The sequence below is a fragment of the Camellia sinensis genome, chromosome 13, assembly GCF_055761805.1.
Source record: "Camellia sinensis isolate YWXY chromosome 13, ASM5576180v1, whole genome shotgun sequence".
Taxonomy (NCBI): Eukaryota; Viridiplantae; Streptophyta; class Magnoliopsida; order Ericales; family Theaceae; genus Camellia; species Camellia sinensis.
The window spans coordinates 51403394-51420058 of NC_138973.1; the positions used below are offsets into that span (position 1 = coordinate 51403394).

The 16665-nt window shown below is 36.8% G+C and overlaps 1 protein-coding gene across 1 annotated transcript; it reads left to right on the top strand.

Annotated features, from left to right (window-relative positions):
• The first annotated feature begins 230 nt into the window (after positions 1–230).
• LOC145805382 (uncharacterized) lies at positions 231–2007 on the top strand. Its single transcript, XM_082900503.1, has 2 exons — positions 231–830; positions 1969–2007. The coding sequence occupies exons 1-2, from the start codon at positions 231–233 to the stop codon at positions 2005–2007; spliced, it is 639 nt and encodes a 212-aa protein (XP_082756629.1).
• The last annotated feature ends 14658 nt before the right edge of the window (positions 2008–16665 follow it).

The following is a 16665-nucleotide window of genomic DNA, read 5'->3' on the forward strand; positions in this document are numbered from 1 at the left end:
AAATGGTCGATTTTTAAATGAGAAGTAAACCATATTAGTTTTCTGTTTGTTAACTCAAAAACAAATTTTGATTGACTGGAAATGGTATTTAACAATTTCAACTGGTCAATGATCATTAGTGATTATCCTTGAATCTTCTTTGTTAGACACATATGCCTTGTTCGTTTAGCTAAGCAACTTCTGCTATAAAGCCGTTTCTTCTAATTTCTGGGTTTAGCTCTAAAGAGAAAATGGATGAGAGATTGATAGGTGCCGCTCAAACTGGTGATGTAGAAACTCTGTACAACTTAATTCAAGGAGACCTTTTTGTTCTTGATAAGATTGATCGAGTCTCTTTAGTGGACACTCCTTTACATGTTGCTATATCAGCCAACCAAACCAATTTTGCAAAAGAGATTGCAAGCCTCAAATCATCATTTGTAGTCAAGCTAAATCAGTATAGGTGTAGCCCCATTCACTTGGCTTTAATGGTTGGACAAGCAGAGATTGTAAAAGAGCTCATCACAATTGATCCCAAACTCCGCCTTCTAAAGGGACAAGAGAAGACAACTCTGCTTCATTGCGCTGCCATGGCTGACCACACCGATGTCATCAATCACTTGCTTGACGGTTGTCCACAGTCACTTATGGAGTTGACAATTTGGAATGTGACTGCACTTCACTTGGTAGTGAAGAGTAACCAATTGGAAGCATTTAAATTGTTGTTTGAGTGGCGCAAAAGCTTCAAGACATCAAGGTTGGTGCCTCCACCATTTTGCTTGCACTGGAAAGTGCCAAACTACAACGGTATAAGAAGGAAGTTGAGAGGTTGTGGTGTTCCTTTGGTTGGAGTAAGAGAGAAGTGGAAGACTTCGAGATAATAAAGGATGGGCTTGAGAAAATCAGGAGGAAAGAGGTGTTGAACTGGAAGGACAAAGGAGGCAACACTGTTCTGCACCTTGCAACATCCACTAAGTGTTGGAGATAATTACAAATAAAACACTAAAAAATATAAATAATAAAAATTACAATAACTATTGTAAGGGCTAAGGCGTGGGAAATTCTCTCTCTTTAAGGAGATTCAAGCCCTCTGCGGTTAGGCAAAGCCTCACACTGATGCAGCAGAAAAAACCTTGACTTGTCCCCCCAAGATACAACAGCCCGACTAAGTCGTTTGGTTCTCCAATACTGCACAATTGGTTGAACCCAAAGATTTATCACATACACCCTTTTTTATTTGCCTGATAATCTTACACAAAACATAATAAAGCAACAAAAACTTCTTCTCACTTCCAAGATAAGAAGTTAGATCAATTTATAGGAGATGAAAGCTTGGTGGACAAGTTTCTTAGAGGAGGATTCTTGGAAATTGCATGGAGGCTCCTTGGAAGTACCTTGGAGGATAAGACTTGACTCTTGGAAGACTTAGAAGAAGACTTGACTAGGCAAAGACTTCGAAGACTTGAAGGATTATTGTACACCAAGAAAGGATTAACTTGGAGGAAAAGAAAACAAATCAAACCAATAACACATTATACTATTAAACTATTTGCTAACATTCCCCCACCTATTTTAATATTATTGGTAACAAAATTTGAGATTATTAGGCAAATAAGGATATTATGCATCATGGTAGGTGTGCTCTGCATTGAACCTCCACTAGTGAAACAATAATATCTACTCTAGAGCCAATAGTATACTCAGCATTGAACTATGACTACTTAAGGGAAACAAATAATTATTGCATACATATAATATTCCAGGGGTTCACATAAGCTTTAAAAGCCAGCACGTTACGGCCTTGTGCGATCCCAGGATTCATGAATGTATTTGAGAATTAGCCCAAATCTCATAGGTAGCGGCCCCACTACCACACTCACATAGGTGAATTCTATCAAGGGTACTCCTGTAACTATGACACCCCACTCAATAAGAGCTACAGAAATTCATTAAGAGTTTTTTAATAACTTAACCTCTACAATGTTACAGGATAAATGCACTTACATCATAGAGATGGGTAACAAGTAATTTAGTGCATTTCTCACGCCCATCAACCCAGTTACAGGATCTTTGGTCCCTGGGTTGAGTATCCTCATACATGGCTCCTGCTATATTCAATGGGCTTCAACCCCATCCTCATTGATCTATTCCAAACTATATCTCTTGCTAAGGCCTTAGTCAATGGATCTGCAAGATTATCACCAGATTTAATATAATCCACATTTATGATGCCATTATTCATATAAGATCTCACAGTACTATGTTTTCTTCTGATAGGTCTGGATTTACCGTTATAATAATGGTTATTAACTCGACTAATTGTTGTGGTGCTTTCACAATGAATCAATATGGGTGGAATCAGTTTTTCCCATCAAGAGATTTCATTTAGCAAATCTCTTAACCAATTTGCTTCTTCATTAGCTGTAAATAAAGTAATAAGCTCAGCCTCCATTGTTGAATTAGCAATAATGATTTGCTTTTTTGATTTCCAACTTATAGCACCACTCTCAATGTAAATAAGTAACTAGTGGTTGATAATGAATCACCTGAAAAGGTATTCTAATTGGCATCACTGTAACCTTCAAGTACTGTAGGATACTTATTATAAAACAAGCCATATTTTATGGTACCAGATAAATATTTCATAATACGCTCAATGGCTAGCCAGTGATCACTGCCAGGCTTGCTAGTAAACTTGCTAAGTACTCCAGCTGCATAGGCAATGTCAGGTCTAGTACAGTCAGTCGCATAACGCAAGCTACCAATCATACTAGCATATTCCTTTTGATTAATTACATCCTCATCATTTTCAATAGGAAATAAGTGCACATGAGGATCGAAAGGAGTAAGAACATGCTTGCACTTATAAAAATTATATTTTCTCAAAATTTTCTCAACATAATGCGACTGATCAAGAAATATACCATCACAGGTTTTGGTAATTTTCATTCCCAAAATATAATTAGCCTCACTAAGATCTTTCATATCAAAATGGCTACTAAGCATATTTTTAGTTTCCACGATGATATGCAAATTAGAGCCAAATATAAGTAAATCATCCACATAGAGGCTAATAATGACATGTGAATTTTCTTCAGATTTATAGTAGATGCATTTATCACATTCATTAGTTTTATTGCCATTCTCAATCATGCAGGAATCAAATTTCTCATGCCATTGTTTAAGGGCCTGTTTTAAGCCATATAGGGATTTAACTAGCTTGCTCACTTTGCTTTCTTGACCGAGTTCCACAAAACTCTTAGGTTGATCCATATAGATTTCTTCTCCCAGGTCTCCATTTAAAAGGTTCTTTTAACATCCATTTGATGAATTTTTTGATCATGAATTGCAGCTACTGCAATTATTAATCTAATGGATGTAACTCTAGTAACCGAAGAAAATGTACCAACAAAGTCAAGATCTGCTTGTTGTTTAAAATCTTTTGCGACAAGCCTTACTTTATATTTATCAATAGTTTCATCCGGTTTAAGTTTTTTCCTCAAAACCCATTTACAGCCAATAATTTTACAACCTTGTGGTAAATCTACTAATACCCAAGTTTTATTGGTTAATAATGATTCCATCTCATCATTTACAGCCTCGTTCCAAAAAAAAGAGTCAGGAGATGCCAAAAGCTTCTTGTAAAGTTAATGGAGTTTCCTCCACATTAAAAACATGATAATCAGGGCCAAAATCTTTTTCTAAGCTGGCTCTTTTACTCCTTCTAGGTTCAAAAACTACAGTATCTTGATTTTGTAATAGAGGAATAGAGGAACCGGTTCCAGATAAAATATTTTCTTGATAATTTTGTTTTCAAGAAAGGAAATTTTTCTTCATGAAAAATTGCATCACCTGATTCAAAAATTATTTTGTTTTCAATATCAAAGAATCTATAGGCTGTACTATTTGTTGCATATCCAAGAAAAGCACAAGTGGCAGCTTTCACAGCTAATTTAGGTCTTTTAGGATCCACAAGTTTAACAAAAGTTAGACAACCCCAAACCCTCAAATATCTTAAATTTGGCTTATGCCCTTTCCATAACTCAATAGGTGTAACTTTTGTTTTTTTATATTGTACTCTATTCATAACATAATATGCAGTTAAAATTACTTATCCCCACAAATTTGAAGGAGCACCTGTTTCAATTAGCATAGCATTTGTTAAATCCGTTAAAGTTCTATTTTTCCTTTCTGCTACACCATTAGATGCAGGTGAATATGGTGGAGTAGTTTCATGGATTATTCCCAAAGACTGAGCAAATGAGTTGAATCCAAAAGATTCATACTCCCGGTCTCTATCACTTCAATATCTTTTAATCTTTTTACTGAATTGATTTTCAACTTCAAGAAGAAATTCTTTTAATTTTTCAACAAGTATACATAAGCGTATTTTGAAAAATCATCAATAAAAGTAATAAAATATTTATTTCCACCACGTGTTAAAATTCCTTCAAATTCACATAAATCAGTGTAAATTAATTCTAATAATTCAGTGTTTCTCATCACACTTTTATGAGGCCTTTTAGTTATCTTTGCTTGATTGCAAACTTCACATTTCTCAAACTTATTTGTTAGTTTGGGAATTAATCCTAAACTACTAATGACTCCCACATATCGGCTATTAATATGACACAAATGAGCATGCCAAAAATTCATAGAAGACAACATGTAAACAGAAACATGTGTTTTCTTATTCTCAACATTTAATTTAAATATTTCATCACAGGCATACCCTTTCCCTGCAAATATGCCTTTTTTCGTGATTACATATAAGTCAGATTCAATAGTCTGCTTGAAACCAACTTTGTTGAGCAAATAACTTGACATCAAATTTTTCCTCATGGACGGTGTGTACAACACATCTTTTAAAATAAGCACATATCCAGAGGTCAAAATTCAGCTCAACATCCCCACACCCGAGCACCTTGGTTAAACTAGAGTCACCAAGCATAACAGTCCTCTCCTCATTAAAAGGAGTGAAATCTTTGAACCAATCTTTATCATAACAGACATGCCTATTGGCACCAGAGTCTACCCACCACCCTTCCACAGATTGAACCATAAAAATATCTGTAATCATAGCCACAAATGGTTCCTCTGTAACATTAGCCTATGGTCGAGACAGTTGTTTCCGAAATTTGAAAATTCGAGCAATATGCCCACTTTTGCCACACACAAAACATGTCACACTTGTCAGATCTTATGAAGGGGGTTCTTGATTCCATTTCTTTTGCCCCGGGTAATTTTTATTTTGTGGCCTTCCAGTATTTTTCCAAATTTTCTTAACTAGCTTCAAGTGACTATTTTTATGAAATCAACCTTTAGGTAAAGTATTTCCAGAAGTTAAATTTACCTTTGCAGTAGAATGCTCTTGTGTCATAAGCGCATCTTGTCCTCGTGCTTCCTCCTCCACCAGAATCCGTGTGATTAGAGTCTCTAAGGATGTCTCTTTTTGTTTGTGACGCATTGACTTCTGGAACTCCCTTCAAGATGACGGTTGTTTGTCAACAATACTTGCTACAACAAGATTGTCTCCAATTTTGATGCCTTCAGATCTAACTTTAGCCACTAGCATCTGAAAATCTTGAACTTGCTCCACCACTAATTTTCCATCTATCATTTGATAGCGGAAAAAACGGCTTGCAGCATATTTTTTAGCGTCTGCCTCTTCAGTGTCATATTTATTCTGCAAGGCTTTCTAATTTTTCTTGGCAGTGGTGTAAGTGGTATCATAATAATCATAAAATGGATCTGAAAGACAATTCAAAAGATAATATTGACATTTATACTCATATGCGTTGTATTTCTCGATTTTTTCAAGATGAGCAGCATACTCCTCGTCGGTCATCTCTTCAGTGGGGACTTTGTTCGGATTTTTCTCGATCAGGATATAGGCCACCTTGAGGAGACTAAGGTAGAAAAGCACCTTGCCTTTCCATCTCTTGAAATGGGCTCCCTTGAACCGGAAGGGCTTGTTGAGATCGTCGGTATTCTCGTTAGGCTTCTCCAGTACTGGCTCCATGAATTTTTGCTACTTGAATCTCCTTAAAATTGTTGGTGATAATTACAAATAAACACTAGAAAATACAAATAATAAAAATTACAATAACTATTGTAAGGGCTGATGCATGGGAAATTCGTTCTCTTTAAGGAGATTCAAACCCTCTGAGGTTAGGCAAAGCCTCACTAGTACAACAGAAAAAACCTTGACTTGTCCCTCCCAGGATACAACAACCCGACTAAGTCGTATGGTTCACCAATACTGCACAATTGGTTGAACCCAAAACTTTATCACATACACCCTTTTTTATTTTCCTGATAATCTTACACAAAACATAACAAAGCAACAAAAACTTCTTCTCACTTCCAAGATAAGAAGTTAGATCAATTTATAGGAGATGAAAGTTTGGTGGACAAGTTTCTTGGAGGAGGATTCTTAGAAGTTGCTTGGAGGCTCCTTGGAAGTAGCTTAGAGGATAAGACTTGACTCTTGAAAGACTTAGAAGAAGACTTGACTAGGCAAAGACTTGGAAGACTTGAAGGATTCTTGTACACCAATAAAGGATTAACTTGGAGGAAAAGAAAACAAATCAAACCAATAACACATTATAATATTAAAATATCTGCTAACACTAAGCAATATGAGGTAAATCATCATACCCCATCATGCCCCTCTGGTTTTAGATTTTCTTATTATTCTATAGTTTTTTCTTTTGACTTGCTCATCCAAGAAAATTTTATGGAGTATTTTTTGTTTCAAATATGACATATTTGAAGATAATTTGAGAAGTTTCTTCTTTAGCACATACAATTATCCAAGAATTGGAAAATTTGCATAGCTAAAAGTTCTTTAACTTTAAGTTGATTTTTTTTTTTTTTAATTAGAACATGGCAATTGGTTTTGCTTAATTAATTGCCCTGCTTTGTTACAACTTGGAAATGACCTACTAATATTTTGTGATCCTGCCTACTAATTTTAATCCAAGTTCTATGGAATTGATCAATATTGATTATAGTTTGGTATAGAATTAAAACTGCCAATACATCATCTTGGTGAAGGAAAGCAATCAAACAGTACTTAGATTGAGCCTGAACTCCCTAAGGTTATAGTGTGGTAGATTTAGATTAATTGGGAAAATGTTTTCCATCTTTTTTTAAATGAAAAATATATTTTGCCAAAAAAAAAAAAAACTCTTTTTGGTTGATCACAAAAAAAAGTTTCCATTAACTTTCTTTTTTTGTTATAAAAAATGCCAAAAAATACTGAAAATCCTTTCCATAAAATGTCTTGGACTGAAACAAAAAAAGCATAAAACTACATCCTCTGTTCCACCTTGACTTAAAAGACATCGATGGTTGTTTCGGATTTAGTAATTGACTCCATTTTTGCAAGATTTTCTTACCAAAAATGCTTTCTATATTTACAGATAATTAAGATATTACTTAGCAAGAATCCAGCACCCAGAACTCAGTTCGGTATCAATGTTGTCAATGGAAATAATCAGACTGCTCTCGACATCTTATTCCAGCTTTGAAAAGAGAAAGAAGACAAAGAAATCGAAACTATCCTTTGTCAAGCAGGCGCAGTGACTGTTGGATAGATAATCACCCCACTACCATCCACCGCTGCAACGACACAACCCAAAACCTTTGAACTAAAAGGCCATTCCCCCTCCAATAAGCTCTAATGACATTATGATTATTGCATTCATTTTACTTGCAATAACATGCTTTTTCAACACTTCTACCACAACCGAATACAAAACCGGAACCGCAATAATGGCTGTTGTAGACGCGCCCTTGGGCCTCACTACAGTTCAGACTCAATTTGTGTCACGGTCCTGTATCTAATCTCGCGGAGTGCAATGCAAGACCGATGAATCATCAAAGAGTCCAAATCTGGCCAATCGTTTTTGAAAACAGATTTTTTTTTTTTGAAGGAAGTGCCAAACATGGACTGCTTTGCCAGATACAGAGTCGCCACCTAAATACTTTATTTTGGAAAATTTAGGAAACCCTAACTCGTTGCCTAAGGTCACGTGTCCGTCATCACCAAAGTTGCCTCGGCTCGGGAACTTGGGTACGATTGGGGAAGGTCACTTCGTGAGCACCCCCGCTTGCCCGATCAAAGATCGGCCTCTACTAACCATGATATCTAGTTTTGAAAATATTATGCATTCTTATTCCGGTTATTAGCCTAGATTTACTATGTGATGCGCACAGCATACAAGTATAGACTGGATCGCCTGAATTGGAACAAAACATTTCATGTTTGTTTTGAAAATTGTTTGATGGTGCTACCCGCAAGTAGGCTAAGACGTGGATTTGCCACCCTCGAATGGGCTTAGAAAACATGATTTTGCCACTATCTAGTGGGCTTAAAACTCACAATTAATGAATTGTTCCAATTCAAATAACCCAACATTCACCCACAGACATTCAGACAGTTATATCATATAAACACATAGCCTCGTGGTAAGCATGCTATCATGGCAGTCACTCACACACATGCAAGGATGCTAAAGCATAAACACTTACCGAGTACTCTAAGCCAAAACAAAAGCTATGTTAGAAATCCATGCATGATCCTAACTATACAGTAATGCCTAATGCAACACATGCAAAATGCAACTAAGATAGGCTCGACTATTCTAAAGATGGCATGTGAAATGCTACAACTAACAAGTATTCAACTCGGAATCAAAATACAAATGCAGTTAGCATGATGCACCGAGCCCGGTGCATGCTAGACAGATGAATGAATTCAAACATGCTATCATACTGTATGCTAATTGAAACATGCCCTAATCTAACCATCATAAGCTGGTAAATAAAAGGGAGAAAGACGTGGGGTTAGAAAACATACATCACGCGCACGCACACTTATTACAATTGCGCCCTCGCTCAGAGGGTCCGAATAAATAATATACAGTCCGAACAAATAGTACAGTCCGAATAAATACAAAATCCTAATTAATTAACAAATTAATCTAGGAAAGCAGGTAAATTAGCACGCAAATCCATGGACCGCCTCAGCCCTGTTCCGAATGATGAATGATGCATGCTTGAGTTGCCTTGCGCGAAAATCCATTGCGATGCCCCGGTTTGCCTCTGTTTGCAATTGTTCTCGGAATATTGTGCAAAGCTCCAGAAGGCTACTGATTTCTGATTTGCTGCAACAGAGAGCAACAAAGGGGCATGGCAAAGTATTTTCACATATGTATGCATGACTACTCTTCAGAGAGTGTAGTCCTCGATTCTCGTGCCACCAATCACACATCTCGATGCATGATGGCCGAGGAGTCGAATTGCACGACTCAATGTGAAATGAATGCACACGAAAACACAACAATACCTAAACTCCATCATAGGTAATCCAGAGTGTCGGCGACAGGGAATTAAGACACGTTCCGTCACTCGGAGTACGAAACGTCCCTCGTTTCCTGTACTTGGGCTAACTCTTATCCCAAACATGATGCAAATGAGATGGCACAATGCGACTAACATACAACCTAGCATACGCAATGCTGTGAAATGACATACACAATGCTCGATGTAACATGGCATACACAATGCTCTAACATACAACCTAGCACACGCAATGCTAAGGACTGAAATGGCATACACAATGCACGATAGACTTATACCAACACGAGTGGACCTCAGCCACACTCACATCAGTGGCCATTAGATGAAAATGAGACAACCAAAATGTATGCACACATGCACGAATACCAAGGACCGAACCTAAAGCATCAAATGCCACTCTACCAAAGCATGGCAAGGGATAAAAGATGGCATACAAACATGTAATTTCCAGCACTGAAATATGATAAAAAATGGTCCCGAATTATGCAAACATGGCACACTATGCAAGTTAGGGGACCCGAGTACCGAAACTAGTGAAGTGCGTTACCCTAAAGGTACCCAAAGCAATGCACAAATGACAAAACCAACCCCAAATAGACCCTAGGAAGGTCTGAAACAGTGGGAAATTGGCCTAAAATGATGGCTCGGAATGCAACGAAATGGAGCTCATTCAATGGTCGGTAAATGAGGCATACAAGCCCGACTCTCAAATGCATTTAAAGAGATGAAAACATGGCAATATGGCATTCAAACCAGCTCTGAAATATGATGAAAAATGATCTCAAAACATGAACACACCTCAGCACATGCATGCAATGGACCTCAAAACTCAAAGTTAAGCATGGGTATTGAACTACAAGCATGAAAAACAAACATCATTCGACCATGAGGCCTAAAAACAGAGCTAGGGTAGTCCAAAATAAGCACATTATCAGTTTATGACATGGCCAAAAAGTGCTAACATCAAGGGTCCACAAAGCATGCAAAGAAGCTAATGAACCATTAGTTGTTCTACAGCTATATGAAGCATATGAAGGCTCACCCAACCAACCAAAAACATAAGCATTTCATGCCAAAATATGCCCAAATACCCACTGAAACTCAGTCAACGCATGCGAAAATGAGGGGCTCCTTTAGAAGGCCATGCAAGGAGGTATTCTATACCTATATGATAGGTAAACAAAAGGGCAAAACCACCTCTTGAAATGAATTATGACAGCCCTAAAAACCACCAAATAGGCCCTGAAATCAGTCTGAGAAACATGCAAAGAAAGGTCCCTTTGAAAGGCCTTGAATGGGATTGCTCTACACATGCATCATAGACATAAAATGTGGCAAAATGAGCTCTTGACAGAGCTTAGGCAGACCTTAAAACCCACAAAATGAGGCCTAAAACATGACTTCAATGCATGCAAAATAGAGTCCCTTTGGAAGGCCGACAATGCTAGTAAAGAAAATGAGGGGTAAGAGGGTCACCCCTCTATGATTTTGGAGCTCAAAGACACATCAAGGCCACTAAAAATCCACTGGATTTTAGTGTCTAAGAGGCCAAGACAAGGCCAATGCAAATGCTCACATGCATGGCTCAAAGCATGGGGAAATGAAGCATGCAAGGGAGAAGATGACTCCAAACAGAAAAGAGTCCTTAAACAAACATGTTTAGAATATCAAAAAAAGACTTTTTCTAGTTTATGTTGAAGTCCAAAAATGCTTGCAAGTAAGGCTAGGCTAGGATGCAAAAATAGCCCTAAAAGAGAGATGAAGCATACAAGGGGGTAGATGACCCCCAACAGAAAAATGCTCTTAAATAAACATGAAGAGGAGCCCAAAATAATACTATTTTCAGTTTACACCAAGACTCAAAAATGCTTGTAAGTATAGCTAACAGATGAAGCAAGATAATGACCAAAAAGAGGGAATAGGAGTGTTACCCTTGTAGCCAATGACTCCAGCCGCTTTTGAGGCCAAAAACTCAAATCTCAGGACCTCTCAAGACCTTCCAAGAAGCTCAGGTTGGTATTGGAGGGGTTAGGCCAAGAGATGTAATGTAAATATGCAAGAAAAATAGACTTTTGAGCACAAAAGAGAGAGATAGAGAGGGATGTATGTATATCTCTTAACCAAAAAACTTGAACCATTGCAATGGAAGAAGAGGCCTCCATTTATAGAAGAGAGGGGCTAAAGCTTCTCAAAGAAGCTTTACAACTAGGTTAAACATCCTCCATACACGTGTATGGAGGATCCAACAAATGGCAAACAGCTGGCACAGCTGAAATACACTTACTGAGACAAAGCTGGCCGACCAGTTAAAAAGGTCCAAGGTGGTCGGCCGACCACTTGGCCTGGTCGGCCGACCAGGGGTCAGAAGGTTCAAGCCCCAAAGCTGGTCATCCATGAAACCCTTGAAGTTAGCTTTCCAATGCCGCAAACCTAGCATTAAAATTCCTCCTGTGCAAAAAGTTATGCCAGTTTTGGTGAAGCCGCATAGATTCGGTCCAAACGGACTTCAACCAACCATATCTCCCCCACCCGGATTTTTCCTTAGGAGACTATTGAGTGGAAAATGAAGCACCAGAAGTAGGCTTTCCAACGGCACCAACCTCGCATCAAAATTCCTCGTGTGCAAAGAGTTATGCCCATTTCGGTGAAGCCGCGCAAATGTTTTCTCTCCTTCCCAAATTCATGCTGAACCACTTTTGACCAAAAAAACTGGTCAGAATCTGATTTTCTGATTTTCCATGTGGCCACATTGAAGCCCCAGAAGTTAGCTTTCCAATGGCACCAACCTCGCATCAAAATTCCTCCTGTGCAAAGAGTTATGCCCATTTCGGTGAAGCCGCGCAGATTTGGTCTTACCCGGATTCATGCCGACCTTCTCCCAAACTAGTTTTCCTTTCTCTTCTCCTCTTTTCTTCAACTCCAAACCCCTATACAAGGTGGTTTGAAATATTTTTTAAAGATTTCATCTCTCTTTCATTCATTTCCACTTTGTCCTTGCTCGGTTTACCGAAAAGCGCAACATTTAACAAAATGCGAGCCTCGGAACATCGTAAAAACTTTATTTCAAAAACGTTTTGAAAGAGAGGGTTTTAAGGTTTAAAATCTTTTGATCAAGATTTTTTTGGTCCAAAAAGGGGTATGAAGTTGAGATTTGACTCTCCTCTTGCCGAAGAAATTGACCCTTTGCACTGCACAACTTCTAAAACCATCAGTCGTATCCAAGTCTTAAAGGCGGTTAAAAATGGAGTGTCTACAGCTGCATCAACTATATCTATATTTTTCATGTTCTTTAATTTGTATGGGTTCTTTGCTTCTTTACTCATAATCTGTGTCCTCATTAAGGGTTCTCCTTTGCGCTGGTTGTTTCTTAGAGCGGTAGCAGCATTTTCAACTGCATACTTGCTTGCATTAGCTCTTATAACCCCTGATAAAAAGTTGCCTGCAATTCTAAACATCTTTTTTTCTGCATCAGCCATGTTTATCATCCCTCTTGCCATGGAAGCTTGGATTCATTTCAAGAAGCGTAAAGGATCACAGGTGACAAATGGCGAATTTAGAGTGAAAGGGACAGTTGTCACGCCCCATGGCTTGCTGGCCTAAAATCAATGATCAGATGGTAGAACGATATAGAAGCTCTTGTTGGAAGCCGTTTTTAGAAACAATATGAACCCTAGCAACATCAATAATTAAGGAACATCCTTATGGCAGGGTGTATCAATAATTGAGATGCTAGGTTTGTTATTGTAAAGAAGGGGTATTTCTATGTGTATAAAGATTGAAATATTACTATATGATATAATAACATCATAATTCGTGGTGTATTGCGACATGATCTAGTTTCTTCTTTTCCATTCTCCTCCAATTAATTGTGCATCTTATGTTATGTCTGAATTCTCATTTTGTATGTTAAATGTAGTTTTGTTTGTATAAATTCATTACCATCAAAATTCTGTAACTTCATGGAAAGAAAAGAAAATTATACCAATGGTCCCGTACTTTACCTTTTATGTCAATTTATTACATGTAATTTCAATTTCGTTAATATTTTCCTTGAATTTTTGAATGTCACTAATTAGTTCAACTGTTAAATGAATAAAAATCAGAATGTACAGCTACGTACACCAATGATTCAACGCTTTTGCTTAATTAATTTTAATCTCAAGTAATTAAGAAACGAGTTGGTGAATGATCATTTTCATTGAGTCAGAGCCAGTTTATTTGGTAGGATTTTTTTATAAAGTAAGAAACATTAGAAAAGATTACCTGCCTCGATAGATCATTCAATTTTAGTTATTACCTATTTGCTCCTTATGAGGTAATGATATCATTCATTATTGTTGGTGATAATTGCAAATAAAATACCAGAAAATACAAATAATAAAAATTATAATAACTATTGAAAGGGATGAGGCACGGGAAATTCGCTTTCTTTAAGGAGATGAAAGCTTGGTGATGCTGAGAATAAGAAAGCCCATGTTTCTGTTTACATGTTGTCTTCTATGAATTTTTGGCATTCTCGTCTGTGTCATATTAATAGCCGATATGTGGGAGTCATGAGTAGTTTAGGATTAAGTATAGGAGAGGAAACTTGGTGAGAAAGTTCCTTGGAGAAGACTTGGAGGCAAAGAAAAGGACTTGGCTTTGGCAAAGACTTGGAGAGAAGGAAAAGAAAACTTGGAGGGAAAGAAAAAAAATCAACCTATAGCACATTATAATATTAAAATATCTTCTAATATTCTCCCACCTATTTTAATATTATAGGTAGCAAAATTTGAGATTATTAGGCAAAGAATGATATTATGCATCATAGTAGGTGTGCTCTGCATTGAACCTCCATTAGTGAAACAATAATATCTACTCCAGAGCTAATAGTATGCTCAGCATTGAACTATGACTGCTTAAGGGAAATAAATAATTATTTCACACACATAATATTCCAGATGTTCACATAAACTTTAAAAGCCAATACATTACGGCCTTGTACGATCCCAAGATTCATGAGTGTGTTTGAGAATTAGCCTAAATCTCATAGGTAACAGCCCTGCTACCACACTCAAATAGGTGAATTCTGTCAAGGGTGCTCCTGTAACTATGACACTCCACTCAATAAGAGCTATAGAAATTCATTAAGATTTTTTTTTAATAACTCAACCTCTACAACATAACAGGATAAATGCACTTACATCATAGGAATGGGTAAAAAGGAATTTAGCGCATTTCTCATAGCCATGATATGATCGTTCTTCTCATTGAACCCCGTTACAAGATCTCTGGTCCCTAGGTTGAGTATCCTCATAAATGGCTCCTGCTATATTCAATGGGCTTCAACCCTATCCCCTTCGTTGCATTCTAGACTCTATCTCTTGCTAAGGCCTTAGTTAATGGATCAACAAGATTATCACCAGATTTAATATAATCTACATTTATGATGCCATTATTCATATAAGATCTCACAGTACTGTGTTTTCTTCTGATAGGTCTGGATTTACCGTTATAATAATGGTTATTAACTCGACTAATTGCTGTGGTGCTATCACAATGAATCAATATGGGTGGAATCGATTTTTCCCAACAAGAGATTTCATTTAACAAATCTCTTAACCAATTTGCTTCTTCACTAGCTATAGCTAAAGCAATAAGCTCAGCCTTCATTGTTGAATTAGCAATAATGATTTGCTTTTTTGATTTCCAACTTATAGCACCACTCCCAATGTAAATAACTAATGGTTGATAATGAATCACCTGACAAGGTATTCTAATTGGCATCACTGTAACCTTCAAGTACTGCAGGATACTTATTATAAAACAAGCCATATTTTATGGTACCAGATAAATATTTCATAATCCGCTCAATTGCTAGCCAGTGATTACTGCCAGGCTTACTAGTTAACCTGCTAAGTACTCCAACTGCATAGGCATTGTCAGGTCTAGTACAGTCAGTCGCATAATGCAAGCTACCAATCATACTAGCATATTCCTTTTGATTAATTACATCCTCATCATTTTCAATGGGAAATAAACACACATGAGGATCAAAAGGAGTAAGAACATGCTTGCACTTATAAAAATTATATTTTCTCAAAATTTTCTCAACATAATGCGACTGATCAAGAAATATACCATCACAGGTTTTGATAATTTTCATTCCCAAAATATAATTAGCCTCACCAAGATCTTTCATATCAAAATGACTACTAAGCATATTTTTAGTTTTCACGATGATATACAAATTAGAGCCATATATAAGTAAATCATCTACATAGAGGCTAATAATGACATGTGAATTTTCTTCAGATTTATAGTAGATGCATTTATCACATTCATTAGTTTCATAGCCATTCTCAATCATGCAAGAATCAAATTTCGCATGCCACTGTTTAGTGGCATGTTTTAAGCCATATGGGGATTTAACTGGCTTGCACACTTTACTTTCTTGACCGAGTTCCACAAAACCCTCAAGTTGATTCATATAAATTTGTTTATCCAGGTCTGCATTTAAAAAGGCTGTTTTAACATCCATTTGATGAATTCTTAGATCATGAATTGTAACCACTGCAATTAATAATCTAATGGATTCACTAGTAACCGGAGAAAATGTATTAAAAAAGTCAAGATCTGCTTATTGTTTAAAACCTTTTGCAACAAGCCTTGCTTTATATTTATCAATAGTTCTATCTGGTTTAAGTTTTTTTTCTCAAAACCCATTTATAGCCAATAGTTTTACAACCTGGTGGTAAATCTACTAATATCCAAGTTTTATTGGATAATAATGATTCCATCTCATCATTTACAGCCATGTTCCAAAAAACAGAGTCAGGAGATGTCAAAACTTCTTGTAAAATTAATGGAGTTTCCTCAACATTAAAAACAAGATAATCAGGGTCAAAATCTTTTCTAATCTGGCTCTTTACTCCTTCTATGTTCAAAAACTATAGTATCTTGGTTTTGTAAAAGAGGAGTAGAGGAATCGGTTTTAGATAAAATATTTTCTTAATAATTTTGACCCCCACCATTTTTAGATTTAAAAGGAAATTTTTTTTCATGAAAAATTGCATCACCTAATTCAAAAATGATTTTGCTTTCAATATCAAAAAATCTATAGGCTGTACTATTTGTTGCATATCCAAGAGAAGCACAAGTAGTAGCTTTCACACCTAATTTAGGTCTTTTAGGGTCCACAAGTCTAACAAAAGCTAGATAACCCCAAACCCTCAAATATCCCAAATTTGGCTTATGCCCTTTCTACAACTCAAAAGATGTAACTTTTGTTTTTTTATGTGGCACTCTATTCATAATATAACATGCAGTTAAAATTGC